Source organism: Accipiter gentilis, chromosome 5, assembly GCF_929443795.1.
Source record: "Accipiter gentilis chromosome 5, bAccGen1.1, whole genome shotgun sequence".
In the NCBI taxonomy this organism is placed as follows: Eukaryota; Metazoa; Chordata; class Aves; order Accipitriformes; family Accipitridae; genus Astur; species Astur gentilis.
This window is the reverse complement of record NC_064884.1, coordinates 46,251,537-46,266,728: the sequence shown is the minus strand read 5'-3', so window position 1 is coordinate 46,266,728 and position 15,192 is coordinate 46,251,537. Positions and strand designations below refer to the sequence as shown.

Here is a 15,192-nt window from a genome sequence, read left to right as displayed (position 1 = left end):
TACCTGCTGGTGAAAAAATTTCTCTAATAAAACTTTTCTTCTGCCTGATGCAATCAAGAAACCTGTGTCTGGAAACTGAGTTCCTTTAGAAAATCAGGTGCTGCTCTAGGTGCAAACCACAACCTCAGGCAGGGTAGCTAGCCTCTGCAGTGACCCACCAGAAAAGCTGGAAACCCACGCACAAGGGTCACCTAAATGGGTCAGGATCATAGTCCACTGGGAACAAAGCTGCTTTGCCAGTGGGAGCCAAAGAACGGCCTTGCTGACCTTGCAGGTCTTGTCCACCTCCTCCCTGTCAAAGCCTGTAGCATACGTTGCCCATTCCTGCATGACATCCTCCATGATCTACATAGACAGCCAGTTTAGGCAGATGCATGTGTGCTTCCCACAGAGCATTTTGCTTAAATTCATTGCAGAACAACAAAGAAGGAAGTAAGTGGAGCTGGATCTTGTCAATGAAAGAACAGAGAGATCAGTGACAGACATTTCCATGAAAAAGCAAGCTCAGGATGGTGTATATCCATGCACAATTATTGACTTAGCAGCCATCCCTGGTGTACACCTCCAGCTGCTCTCCAGATGTGTCAGGAATTAAACTGTGAGATGTGTTGGCTGCTGGGGAGTATGATGTCAGTCATACATGTCTTAACAGATGTGCATTGTGGTCATCTGGGGGGAGGGAGGTGTCTTCTGACCTCACCTGTCTTCTAGACTTCTGTAATGTAAGCACATCTGAGTGAGTCTGTCTCTCTGCAAAGCAAATCCCACCTCTTCTGTGTCAGATATCTGCTTGGGGAGAGGGACTGTGCAATACAAGTGCCTCTTCTCTTGGGTGACTGTGAGCAGATCTCAGAGCAGGTGCTGAGAGGACAGCATCCAAATTTTGTCATGAATCTCCTCTTTTCTTGACAGCCAAGGGGTGGTTGGGCATCCGTAGCTGTGCAGAGACACCCACAGGACGGAAAAAGCAGATGGCCTGAAAGCCCTTTTTATAGCCTATATAACGTGGCACAAACATTTCTCACACATAAACACATGTAAAATATTTCTGAGTCCTTTGATGAGAAATTAAAAAATATTTGAAGCATAAAAGCAAGTGCATTTCCCCAAATCCCACTCCTGAATATACCACCCACCTGGAGGAATAGCATTTCTGCCTCTGCTCACGGTCAGTTTATGCGCTGCAATAAGCAGGGAGACGGGGACGGGGACGGGGCAAATGGAGGATCGCATTTTGGCTTTGAAGCAGAGAAGCAACAAGGCTGATCCCTGGCGGACAGGGCTGTGAAGAGCAGTGGGGATGCGGGGAAGGCAGCGTCAGTGAGGCACCGCTGGCTCCCGACCCTCGCCCGGAGCTGCTGCCGCAGCGCTCCCAGGGCGGCCTCTCCTGGATTTAACCACCACCTGGAAAAGAAATGCAAGCAGAAACGGCTGACACCAGGTTTCTGGCTGATGCGCACCAGGGGAGGAAGAGGTTAATGCCAGCAGCACACGCACGTTCCCTGGTATCGTGCCAGGTTTGCCATGTTGCTCTTCCCAGACTGTGATTTCTCCCCGGCAGCTGCCACCACTGTACAAACCCTTGTACAAAATACAGTTCTGCGGACGTGCCACCTGCTGCTCGCTCCTCCCAGCTCAGGATTTCACCTAAGCAGCATGAACCAAATCCTCCCTGAAGTGAGACGGTTTCTTATAAAAACTAAAATCCTGTGAATTTGGCATCTGAGTTTTCACTTTCTACTGCCATTGGCACTGGCATTTCCCTCTTGCCACCACATTAGGAAATCACGACCTGAAGAACTTGTGAAAATATTTATACTGGTTTGGGGTTTTTGTTGTTGTTGTTGTTATATTGGGTTTTGGGGAGGGGTGGGGTGGGGTGTTGTTTTTTTTTTCCCAAAGAGAAATGTTTGCCTGAGAATACAGAGCAAAACTGGTAGTCTATCCAGTTTGTACAAAAACTCAAGCAAAAGTTTTTCATGAGCACGGTATTTGATGTCAGATAAAAACTTAAGAGGAGCTGGAATAATAAATTATTACATGCAGATACTGCTTGTGCTGAAGAACAAAGAAATGGAGAAATGCCTGGTAAACACCAGCAGACCAGACATCTTGGTAGTTTCCAGATCTCTCCGTAAGGTGTCAGCTGTTCTTAACTGGCAGATCCAAACAAAATGCCGACCTGCCAGTCTCCTGCTCCCAAGTGCCTGGTCTGGTACAGTCCTCTCCTATTCTTGCTCCGGCCTACCCAAGGAGGGTAAATAGTGCATTATCGCAGTATGTGAGACTGAGATCTGATAATCTGCTTAAAGTGGGACTTACATTTTACTAAGATGCCAGGAGATGCAGATAAGTTTGGCTAATATGATCTGTGGCTAAATGGAAGTTGCTGTTCGACTATACAACAAAAATACAATAATATGTAGTTAAAATAATGTTATATAAAAATGTCATGATGCATACTCTACAGTAATTTCAGTACTGTCCAGGGCCACCTGCACTGGACAGTCCTCTAACACGCAGGAAGATGCAATTACTGCACTGCAGTGGCATGGGGAAGCATTCCCTCCTGCCGCTGCCAATCCCTGTGCCCATGGTGCCAAATGATACAGACACATTTTGTGTTTCACTACATGGGATATTTGGAGATGCAGGAAGAGACGGACATCATAGGCCCTGCGCCACAGTCTGCAGCCTGCTCTCTAGAGGGCACTCAGCTCTCACCGAGACTGCCAAAGGGTGTCCGGGGAGAGGAATGAGGCAAACCCAGCTCTGATTGCTTGGCTAATTTTCTTCTAACAGAAATACTCAGCTAAACAGATGAAGTAGTGTCTGCGGTATGTGCTGGGGAGATCCTGCTAGATGAAAACACAGAACAAGCTATCAGCCCTGACATCTTGCTCCAGCTCACTCACCTGTATTCAGTGGTCACATTTGTAGTGAGGTTGACATGACCTGATTTTGTGTGTGTGACTACTGCAGGAGACGACGCAGGTTTCCTCCCTGCCTCTTTGAAGACCCCAGCTGCATTCTCCTGTGTGTAAGTGCACAGAATGGATGCCAGGCTGAAACTCACTGCACTAATTTGCTAATACCTGTTTATGTTTCGCCAATGGCACTGGAATGTTTTACATCATGTCATTAGGCAGGAGCACCGTGAAGCCCAGGCTCTCCACAGGGGTTGTAATTGTGTTATGATGGCAGAGATGCAGTTTAGACCCTTTGCTGGCAAAGGTCTTACCAATAAGGTAGCATTAACTGAGACCCCAAAGAGTCAGGTGTGCAAGGGGCTGTTTAGACCCAAAATGGAGGAGTTCCCAACCAAAGGGTTTGTACTCTAAAAGTCTCTTACAGCTCTGACTCACCTAATTACTGTTCCTATCATAATCACCATCATTCCATTGGGTGGTGGATCTTTTGAAGGTGCCCTTTAATGTTTCGTCAGTACTAGTCTCTGCAATAACAATGAGTAACAGATCAAGTATAATGTATGCAAGAATATTTTTTTTTTCCTAAAGGAGAGATGTTTGCTGGATTGGATACTACTGACTACCCTTACATGGAGGGCAGCAGATCACCTCCCAGTGCTGCAGTCCAGATTTAACTGACAGGTGGGTGTATGTGCTGTGTTAGGACCATCAAACACAACAAGGATATGTTCCAGGGCTATTCCCCGTGACCACACATCTTGGGGTGTGGGCAGATGCCAAGACTTACACCCTGTCTTGCAGAAGAGTGTAGGAGAGGTGGGGACTTACCCTCTCGCTTCAAAGCAGATATTTTAAAAACCTTCACTTAAAAAAGCCTAAGTATGTTTTGGCATGCAGGGAATGACCACATACAGATGGTTTTCACAGAATTTCACTGAGCTCTAAAAACATACTGCTTTATTTTATTAGATGTGGCCATAAATATATATAGGAAGAAAGAAGCAGAATGAACAATATGTACAGTGTACTGTTCCACTAAGTAATGCTAAATATCTTTGAAGATGCTCCTGCTGGGCACCAGGATTCATGACAGTTGTACAAACTGCTGTGGTAACAAACCAAAGTCCACTGGTTGAGTGTCCTGTCCCACTGCTAGGAGAAGAATAGGGCAGATTTTTTGACAGAACTATTTCTAACTACAAAAATGCATTTAGAGAAAACTTTTCATTGGAAATAGTTGGAACTGACAACATTTTCAACGCCAAATATTTCTGGATGGAACTGCTGCCAGGCACCAACAGCTGAGTTAGTGGGGGAAAAAAATTCCAAAGCACATTGTGCCCTCATTACAGAGTAAATAATTGGGAATCATTAGGTGGGAATTACTTTTTGTTTAGAACTCTCAGTTAATCCACTATTAAAATAATAAACTTGATTGAGCCCTTCAAGTACATTTCAACTAATCTGAATCATATTTTCTCAGATTACTCTGTTTTCAAACATCTAGCTTTTTATCCGCATAAGAAAAAAAACCCATTGTCATTTAAATTTTAGTGGAGAGGAGAACAGTTTCATGCTAAGTGTTAGGCAGCTGGACCTCAATGGAAGGAAGAGCAGTGTACATCCTCAGAACAAGAAGAGTATTCTCCCTCCAACACAGTCATACTTCAGGGACTGGGTTTCTTCTTTACTATGGAGAAATATTGTTCTATGGGATTATCTGGTGTTAAGAAAATTGCTTGATGATTATATAATGGAAGTTAGTTTATAATGTATAATTATGAGAATGAGTCATATTCCCCAGATAGATCTTCCACAGTTTTTCTCTGTGTGGCAACATAAGCAAATTGAATTTTCCTGACAAGACCTGACCAAAAGTAGGAAGGATGGAAGAGGATTCAACACACTGAAGCACCGAAAAGGGTGGGTAACAGTCTGGTCGTACCCCCACAAATGTACTCAGCAGCCTCAGCAGTTTCTCCCAAACATATCAGTCCAAAGGAAGTTGTAAATACAGAACTCAGAAAAGGTGCAGCCAAGGGAGGTGATGTGTGCTTAGCCCACACACCCATCACTGTGCCATCACCCCAGCCCACCACGGAGGCCATTTCAGCCTCACCCTTTACTGCTGCCACACACACCTCAAAGGAAAAAAGACTTCATTCTCTCCCAGCCTCTGTGTTCAGCCAACACACGTCTGTGTTGCACATGATAATTCTGCCATTTAAGTGCACTGTGTGAATTCATGCCCACACTGGGTGAGCCTTTCAGGCTTAAATAGTCCACCATCCTCTTCTGGGCAGGAGCTCGTAACAGTTTAATCACAGGAAAAGGGAAGAGGCTTCATTGCAAACAACTATGGTGCCATCCACCCCCAAGGCATCTTCCTCCTCCTCCTCCAACCCCTCCTATCTTGGCTGTGACCTGAAGCATGTCAGTCAATGTGCAAGGGCAGGTTTTCCTGAATGCCAGTGACTGTATGCTGTCTCCATTAGTTATGCCCGCTGCAAAAAAAAAAATCTGTTTCAAAACAAGTCCCATGTTTTATATCTCACCTTGCCGTTCAATTCACACTTTTTTTTATACCAGTGTGAGAAGCACAGGTGATCACAGCTTCTCTGAAGCAGCCTTTCAGAGGTCTCTCAAGCAGAAAAGAATCCAAAATGCCTCATACCCAACACACCTGAGACTCTACCTGAATACCTGAGAGCAGCCAGGGCCGAGAATGCACAACACAGTGTCTATAAGAGACACTCACTGGTGATAAATGAAGACTTCTGCCTTGTCACACTGTTCAGCCACTCCTTAAGCACAGCCATAGCTGCCTCTCAGCCCCTGCTTGCTGCACGAACTGAAGTTTACTCAGCTTTCCTCATCTGCCCATGATTGAGAACTGTCCTCAGTGTGGACAGAAGATATGTCAGTGCCTGTTTCCATCATTGGTAAGCCCACTGAGGTAGGCAAGTAGAGGACAGTGAATTCAGATGCTCATCTGGTTATGAGAACCACATCACGGAGTGATGCCGGGCAGTTTTGAGTCTGGGCAATGCCAGAGTAAGCCTTCACGGCTCTTTGTCCTGTACTCACTGCACTGCAGGGTGTGATAGCAAAGGGCACACCAACTTAGGGAGGACATGCCTTGTTGTGTTTGTGGAGCAGCAGCTTGATGCTGCAATAAACAGCACCAGCCCAAGATTTCGTAATGTTTCACTGTCCCATTTCACAGGTACTACTGGGGTTTCTTGCAGCTCCTCCAGAGTTTATTGAAATCTCTCTTATGCCAAGGTTTTCCCAGCCCTCCAGGTTCTCTTCTGCAGCATTATCTCTAGATTTTGCTGGAAGCATTATCTAAGATCATCTAGTTAGCTCAGTATGCTTGCAAATGCCTGGGCAATCCTATGAGCCATAACTACAGAGAAAACTACCATCTCGTAAAACAGCTTCCATCTTACAGCAACTTTGAACTAAAACATTCCATTCAGGTAGCATTTGTTCCATAACATTTACTTCTGATCTTGGCCAGTCATTTCCAGATACACTGAATCCACCAGGCTTCTTCAGTTTTAAGGAGCTAATCTTCACTCTTGAGGTATGTTGCCTGCACAAATTCTAGGGAAAAAACGGCATTAAATCTTCCTTTCATGTATTAGACATGAAGCTGTGAAGTATGTTGCACACAAGCATCCTCACTGCTATTCAAACTATCCAAATGTTCTTTTTGTGAACAGAAGACATGAAGCTTAGTCCACCTGAAAGGAATGACTCATATAAAAGATGTTATGAACATCTTTCCAGGAAAAAAAACACCCAAACCTTACCCTTCTGCAGAATTATACAGAACAACATAGAAACATATCCACATCCTTACAATGTGGGTGTCAGCAACTGGAAGCCAACAGTTAAACAGAATGTAACCCAATAGTTTTACGAGCCAAAGTCACTGTTAGTATAGAAGAGAATTTTGTGCACTTCAAGAGAAAAGGATTTCTCACTGGAACAGACTAAAATTATGAATTAGACTCCACTAAATTTTATAGAGAACGATTTAATTTTCTACAAGCCAGAGAAGGCCTTGCTTCCTTGGACATTTCAGAAATGAAGTCTAGCAGAAGATGAAACTTTCTTTAGGTGTGTCCTACTGTGTGGATGAGGGTGTATGGGAGGGGCATTTACAAAAAGATGTTTCCACAAACACTTGCTATAAGCCATAACAAACAAACCTCTAAATTAGCAACAACCAACATCACAAAGGCTGAGTGAGAAAAGAATAATATACCAAATCAATACAGAAAGTTGGATATAACACAACTAGTTCAACCTACAAAGAAGGACAGCTAACAGACTGCATTTTGCAAAAGATCACGTGCCTGGGAAGGAGGACAGAGATGAGAGGCAGTCAGGAAAGAATTTTCAGATGTTTGAGGCTCAGGTTGCTGTAAGAGCTCAGAAGATGGATGCGCAGCTGAACTATCCACTGCTATGTATTTGAAAAAGATACAATCTTGAAAGAAGAAGATGCAAGATAGCAAATATTTTCTACTTTTGGTCATGCTGTGCCCATGAATGGAAAACAAAACTGAAGGGAAAATGATATTTTGATGTACAGCTTTCTGACTTAATCCCAAAACCAGGAACTTAACCTTTCTTCTCTAAGTAAGTATGTTTGTATTTATACTGTGGAAGGAAAACATCCTGACTGAAATTTTGAAATCCCTTCAGGAGTGAGAACATTACCTCTTATATTCACAGACATGTCAAGAGAGACTAGCCCAGAGCCAGGATACTTCCCCAGGTCTCTTGACCATCCTATAACTGCATTTGGTCTGAGCACATGAAGAGTTATTCCCTGCTACAACTTGTCACACTTCCTTTCCTTACAGTCTTACACAGAGCTATTTTCCAGTTGTTGTAATGGAATTTTTCAGAATTAAATTGTTATTTATAAAACATAAATGCAGATGTATGTTTGGAATAAATTGCTGACATGAATGATACTTGCCAATGTTCCCTAAGTTTTCATAAGAAATTACAAAGATGTCGCAGTGGTTCAGTGTACCTACAAAATACATCCTGCAATATGTTTTCAAAAGCCATAAAGTAATAAAGGACTAAAAATAAGGAGCATACAGCATAAGATAACCATAAACCAGAACCTACTAAAATATCACTTAAGTATAAAAAAATCTGTTGCGATTCCTTGACAAATATCTGAAAGGGGAAAAGCATGAGGAATGACTATATTAAAAGAGAGATAGTAACATTCATTACTGTTCCATTATGACAGTTTATTGTTGTGCTGAAAGAGGTGCAAACAGGATGAGATGAGTGGGATGAGTTCAATTCAGATGACTGTAAGTCAGTGAACTAGATCACAGAAAAGATCTACCTAATTCAGAGCCACCCAATAGAAATTACATGTTTTGTATTAATAAACAAATGGTCATGAACACTTTGAGTATGGGTTAAGCTTCTTGACACTGTCAAACATCTCCCTGTGGCAAATTACCCTGGGCAGAAAAACTACGGCTTGCAAATGCACATGGAAAGAAGGTACTCCCTTTGACGGTGACACCCACTGTCTCAGGTATAAATGCAGACCAGGGAGGGTGGAAGTTGGAGCTATGATTCCAGAACAACTGTAAGACCAGCTTTGAGTTTTGACCCAAGTAATTCGCTGCTACCACTATGAGCTGTGGTTCCAAGACCTCTAAAAGCTGCCTGCGAGGGAGCAGTGGTGGCAGTGCTAGCAGTGGTGGTGGTGGAGGGGGCAGCAAGTATTCCTCTGCCTCCTCAAGAAGAATCACTTCTACGACAAGTGGTGGTGGCAGGATTTCTGGCAGCAGTTGTGGTGGAGGAAGTTCCAGGAGCAGCTATGGTGGGGGAGCTAGCGGTGGTAGTTATGGAAAGATCAGGCGCAGTAGTTATGGAGGAGGAATGAGTGGTGGTAGTTGTGGAGGAGGAAAGAGTGGTGGTTATTATGGAGGGGGAATGAGCGGTGGTGGTTATGGAGGGGGAATCGGCTGTGGCAGCATGGGAGTAGGCTTTGGATCACATGGGAGTGGGTTTGGTGGTGGTTATGGAGGAAGCTTTGGTGGAGGTAGTGGTTTCAGTGGTAGCAGCTTTGGCAGTAGTGGCTTTCATGGAGGGAATGTGGGAATTCTCTCCAATGATGAAAAGCTGACCATGCAGAGCCTTAATGAACGCCTGGCTTCCTACCTGGCTACGGTCAGAAATTTGGAAATGGAAAATGCTCAGCTTGAACAATTAATCAGGGAGTGGTACCAGAAGCAAGGTCCTACTGGTACAAAGGACTACAGCCACTATTATGGAAAAATTGAAGACCTTCAAAATCAGGTAGGATGTTCTTTGTCAGAGAAGTTTAAGCATTGACAGACTTTTTGTGATTGAGTAAAATGTTTGAGGCATGGATACTTCTAAACTCAGTAAGTGCCTCTCTGAAAGTGTCTCTTGGGCTTGAAATTCTGCCTTCTGTGCATGCATCCAATTATCTCCAACTAGAGGTGGAAAAAAATGCACGCCCCCTATAGCACACCCCACAGACCATTCGCTGGCAATGACTGCAGACTCTCAGAACACCTCTAGTGGGTTTTAGAGCATAGGAAAAAATGGTAACAATTACTCTCTTGGATGTGTACTGTCTGACATTTGAGTACAGCCCTTGGCCTGCGGGCATGGAAAGTGAGACAGAGCTACAGAGGTGACACCAAGCCTCTTGACAGGACTCTTGTACTCACAAAACAGTTTTTGCTATTCTGATGCTATTTCATACAGGTACCTCTTTGTTTTGCACTGTAGATGACCTTTCCAGGCCTCTGTATATAGGAAATGCTGTTCACCTCAGACACCTGGGAATTGTAACAAGATCGCATTCGTATTTCTGTCCCTTGTGCAAACCTGAGAGATTCACAGGGAAAATTTTCCTCAGCATATCGTCTTCTCTTCTAGCTTGTGACTGCAGCTGTGGAAACCAACAGGGTACTTTTGGACCTGGATAACACAAGGATGACTGCAGAAGACTTCAGGATAAAGTAAATATATACTCCTCTTTTCCAGGCACTGACTTCCGTTCTCCTACTTTTCTCAACTTACTTTCATAAATTCATTCCATAAACAAGTATCAATCCACAGAGACTAGGGTTCCTCCTGGTTCCATGGCAGCACAACTGAAATAATTTGTAAGACTTCAAAATTCTTCATTATTTCTGTAATGATTCTTCAATGGGAATACTCCCTATGGTTGTGGATTCAAACCTTAAAAAAGCTTTATTTTTAAGGAAAGAAAAATTATGATTATCTCTCACTGAAATTCAGATGAAACAGATAGATGAAACCTGCACAAAGTCTACAGTAAGAAGAGACAATGAAAAAACCCACAGAATACATTTTAATATTAAACTTTAAGTACTGGCTGCTGATTTCATAATTCTGCTCATGGAGAGATGCTATGTGCTACAAAGTATAGATGTAAAACCAGACACTGAGATACTGGAATACATGAACTTTTTCATAAATTAAGTCAGTAGGAGAAGGACTGAGAATCTAAGACCAGGACTGACCTTTCTGCACTGTCCTTGGCACAGGTATGAGACAGAGTATGGTCTCCGGCAGAATGTGGAGGCTGACATTAATAGCTTGCGACCCTTGTTGGATAATCTGACTCTGAGCAGGTCTGACCTGGAAATGCAATTTGAGTCTCTAAAGGAGGAGATGATTGACCTCAAGAAGAACCATGAGGAGGTAAGAGTCAGTTCCTTGAAATGCAAACTACAGAGGAAAACAAGAACACTTACTGTATTGGAAATGCGGGGAGGTTTTGCAGGTAACATCCTCGCACTAAGTAGTCTTCCCTGCTCTCCTAATGTGCGGCAGCTTGGCTAGGGGCCTTCTGAGACAGGCTGACTGCCAGGCCCAGGCTGCTCCAGGGCATTTCTGAGCACAGTCCCTCTCAACAAGAAATGACCAGGAAGTCAAGGTAAAGTAATTGCAACAAGAAAAAAACCCCCACATACATATATATATATGTTCTTAAAGGATCCAGGATGGTTTATGACATCAGAGCAAATTAACTGACTTCAAAACTCTTTTGCAAGTTATTTTACCATTTTTGTTTATTTGCCTTGGGCCTGGGTTTTCTCTGCAGGAAATGAAATCACTGCAAACACAGTCCAGTGGTGATGTGAATGTGGAGGTGAATGCTGCTCCAGGAGAGGATCTACTGAAAAAACTGAATGATATGAGACAAGAATATGAAAATATTATTCAGAAAAACCGTGAAGAGGTTGAAAGGTGGTATGAAAGCAAGGTAAATGGTTACAATTTGAATGTTTATATTACAAAAGAAAAACAATACCAACTTTTGGCAAGAACTTCCTGTAGATGAATGACACTTTGAATCACAACATCCATTGCTTTTAGGATAAAATGGTAGAATACCTTTGATTAAAATAAAGGAAATCACAAGTGGGCTTGAACTGCACTGGCAGAGCCATATAATCAAATTTAAACAGCCCCCATATTACACTTGGCACTGCTTCAACTTGTTGTATTGCCAGATGCTTCCATTATAAACTACCACAATGACATTGTAAGTTAAACTCAAAAACTCCAAAGTTGTATCTTAATTTTTCAGATGGAGGAAGTGAGTCAACAAGTCCAGTCAAGTGGCCGGGAAGTGGAATCAAGCAACCAACAGATCTCTGAGCTGAGACGTGAATATCAAAGCCTGGAAATTGAGCTGCAGTCACAAATCAGCATGGTAGGTAATGATTGCTTCTGATCCTCTGATATGCCAAGAACATGTGAGTTGCTGGAATGACAGGAGATCAACTATAGCTAGCACTCCGTTTAATGAAGATGCTCAGTGCATCTGACACCATGTAACACTTTTCTCATCTGGAGCATAAGAATGATCTAATCCTGCCACATTCCCATAAACACTGTATTTTTTCTTTCATTCTCAGGTACAGTCTTTGCAATCCAACTTGGAAGACACAGAACGTCGCTATAACATGCAGCTGCAGCAGATCCAGGGTATGATTGGCCCCTTGGAGGAGGAGCTGGCCAGCATCCGCTGTGAGATGGAGAGTCAGAATGAAGAGTACAAGATGCTCCTGGGCATCAAGACTCGCCTGGAACAGGAGATTGCTCAGTACCGGGCACTGCTTGAGGAAGGGCAGCATGATATTAGGTACCTACATTCAAATTAATTAACGTGCCACCTTTGCAAACAGGTCAAGATGAAAGTAGCGATATTTATATTAGGAACTAGTGCAACTAATTCATCATCAACACATTTAGTACAATCACAGGAATTCATATGGAATCTAAAACTTGGCTGGCAGTGTACAAAGCTGTATTATTCTATACTTACTATGAACTAGACAAAAATGTTTACAAAAGTATTCAGAACTATAATTTGCCATTTCTTCTCCTAAGTACAATCAGGAAGTACAGTTATATAAGAAAATGAAAGGTAAGCAAGAAAATAACTTTTTCATAAATACTCAAGGTACATATTTTGAAAGACTTCTAAAGGCATCCATTGTCTTTCTTCTTCTGTGCAGATCAGTTCATTTGTCCTTAATTCAGATAGTTTAAGACCAGTTCTCTAGAACATGTTTCACGCAATAGTACTTTCTCAGGCATAGAAGGAGCTCAGAGGGAGTCAGAAAGTGACCTTGATACAGCCGACAGGATGCCAGACACTGGTCATGTTGCTATAAATCTTACACATACATGTCCTTTCCTCCTTACAGCACCTCACAGGGAGGAGCTGGTGGTGGATCTGCAGGAGGAGGAGGAGGTCATGGAGGAACTAGCTGGTCTTCTGGAAGAGGAAGTAGAGGAGGAGGAAGTAGCGGAGGAGGAAGTAGCTGGTCCTCAGGTGGAGGAAGCAGTGGAGGAAGAATTGCGGGATCCTACGGAGGAACTTCCTCTTCCAGAGGTGGAGGAGAAGGCAGCAGAGGAACAACAGGAGGTGGAGCCTGTGGTAAAACTTCAGGTGGAGGAGGTGCCAGTGGTGGAGGAGGAGGGGGAAAATCCTGCCTCTCCCACTCTTCATCTTCCCAGTCCCAGTCTGGCAACTCTTGTGAAAGCCAAGGTAAAAATTGGAATAAAGGAGTACATAGCAGGAAAGGATATGACAACTTCCTTCCTCATTTGGAAATCTGGGGATATTTTTGCTACTTTTTTCCCAATCATGTTCTAAGTCCACTCTGACATTTGTTCTCATACAGTAACATATCAACATGGTAGTATTTTCACAAGTGACTCAAATGAAGAGGATGTTATTAAGAGTTCTATCAGAGGATGTGTAGGAAGAGGAAATGAAGGGGGGAAAGGAAAAATAATCCCCAATCCAAAGCATGCAGGGAACTAGAGAAGTCAGTAGTTTTGGAATGAAGCCAAATGTTAGAAATGTAACTGGTATTAAGGGAGAAAAATGGTTAAAGCGGGGTAAAATAGTTGGAACACTCAAGACATATAAAATATAAGGGGTACTAGCTGTAAAATACTGAAATAGCAAAAGATGGGGAGTGACCAAAAGGTCTTCTCCATGTCTGATTTCATGGCTGTGGTTCCAGGAGGTTCTGAAAACATGAAGCTCTGCCTGGAAGGGAATAAAACACTGGAGAGAGGAGCAACAATGGAGGAAGTGTCTGAAGCCATAAAAACGATGAGACTGGGTAAGGCTCCAGGTCCTGACAGCATCTCAGACAAATGCCTGAAAATGTTGAAAATTAACAGGAAGTTATAATTTTTAGAAAGGTTCTCTTCTACCTCTGATTTTTTAAAAAAAGATGGAAAATGATCCTGCTTTGAGGCTTCCATTTATTCCTTCTTATCAAGGAAGTAACAGGGATATTAATCTTAGTTAAGATGTAGTCTGTCTCAAAAATGTGCTGTTTTCTGTCACAGACTGGCAGTTGGTCATGGAAGTATCGGCTACAGGCCAACAGGCCTGAAGCCATCAATATAGAAAGTGAGAATACTACACAGACTCTCTTGCTGCTGAAAACAAAGGCAGTGAAGTCAGAAAGTTTTTGTAAAATGAGTAAGATTTTTTTGGTAATATTTGGTGTAGATGAGATCTAGTTTTTAAAAATTAATAGGCTTTGCAAACTCCTTCGTAAAAATTTACTCCTTTGATCAAACATCCTATCTGACTTCCAACAGTCCTATGTATACTAATGCTTCGTAGGAAAGATTAAAATATATTATGTGCCATCCATCTTTAACTTATAAAAATTTTTTGTAAATATCCATACACACATGAATACAGATTCTAAGTTCATCTGTATTTGTTTTATACTGCTACAGTCACTCTAAATTTAAAGAGAGATTTACCCTTATACAGTTGAGAATAGAAGCAGGTCCATGTATTTAATATGATAAAGCTGCAACACATATGCTTGTACAAATATTAAGTCTGACACTGTTCTAACCTTTCCAGAATGCTGAGAAAAAAATCTAGTCCACTGAGAACTGCACAGTCTAAAATTACGAAGTAACAAAAAGATTTAAAATGCTGAAGGAGATAACATTTCTTCAAAGAAATTCTTGCTTCCCTTCATCTTTCAACAGGGAGTTTTAGAAAGTCTGAGGACTGATTGGAAAAACCAGCATCTTCCACTGCAGGACCTTACCAGTGGGCCTTTGGACCAAGCAAGACTATACCAAGCATGTCGAATCACGCCTCTGCAAAGAGCAAGAGCAAACACTTGTTTAAGTTACTCAACACTGCTCACTCCAGGGGCTCATCAGAACTCTCTGGATGGCCTACCTGCTTCTTCTATCTTAATTTCTGTGCCTAATCACTGTTACCTGAGTTAAACTACCGTGATTGGTATTCCTGTGAAAAGAAAAAAACATACACACCACCTCCCCCCCCAAATGCTAATAAATCTTTGCTTCTCTTTGATGCAACCAGAAAGCCATGTCTGAGACAAATTTCCTTTGGTGGACATTTTTGTTTGAATCAATTACAAATATCAAGCCCTACCTGTGGAATACACAATAACATGTCAGATTATGCATAAGACCCAAAATTTTGCAGCAACATATTCACCATTTAAGACTAATGCAGCAAAACTTTGAAGAATACACTACCAGGTACAATGCTCTGGTGGTCCCTGCAATAGGAAAACAGTCAAAAACCTGACTCATTTCTGCTGTTAACTTCTATCAGGGAAAAAGAGGGTGGGTTTAAGGAACTGACTATTCCCTAGATAGCTTCTTAAAA

General features: G+C 42.5%; 1 protein-coding gene across 2 annotated transcripts; it reads left to right on the top strand.

Moving 5' to 3' along the window:
* Positions 1 to 8,615: 8,615 nt before the first annotated feature.
* Positions 8,616 to 14,560, top strand: LOC126038572 (keratin, type I cytoskeletal 10-like). 2 transcript variants are annotated; one of them, XM_049800452.1, is made up of 10 exons: positions 8,616 to 9,284; positions 9,897 to 9,979; positions 10,532 to 10,688; positions 11,092 to 11,253; positions 11,581 to 11,706; positions 11,912 to 12,138; positions 12,707 to 12,753; positions 12,796 to 13,050; positions 13,535 to 13,636; positions 14,535 to 14,560. In XM_049800452.1, exons 1-10 carry the CDS (start codon positions 8,616 to 8,618, stop codon positions 14,558 to 14,560), a joined length of 1,854 nt encoding a protein of 617 aa, XP_049656409.1. The 2 variants fall into 2 exon arrangements, with proteins under 2 accessions (XP_049656409.1, XP_049656408.1); XM_049800451.1 differs by having other exon boundaries at positions 12,707 to 13,050.
* Positions 14,561 to 15,192: the final 632 nt, after the last annotated feature.

Bases quoted from the DNA above. Each gene is read 5' to 3' on its own strand.
- LOC126038572 (XM_049800451.1), top strand. From the start codon at position 8,616: ATGAGCTGTGGTTCCAAGACCTCTAAAAGCTGCCTGCGAGGGAGCAGT. The intron at 12,139-12,706 runs GTACCTACATTC...TCCTCCTTACAG, and splicing joins GAAGGGCAGCATGATATTAG to CACCTCACAGGGAGGAGCTG. The intron at 13,051-13,534 runs GTAAAAATTGGA...CTGTGGTTCCAG, and splicing joins CAACTCTTGTGAAAGCCAAG to GAGGTTCTGAAAACATGAAG.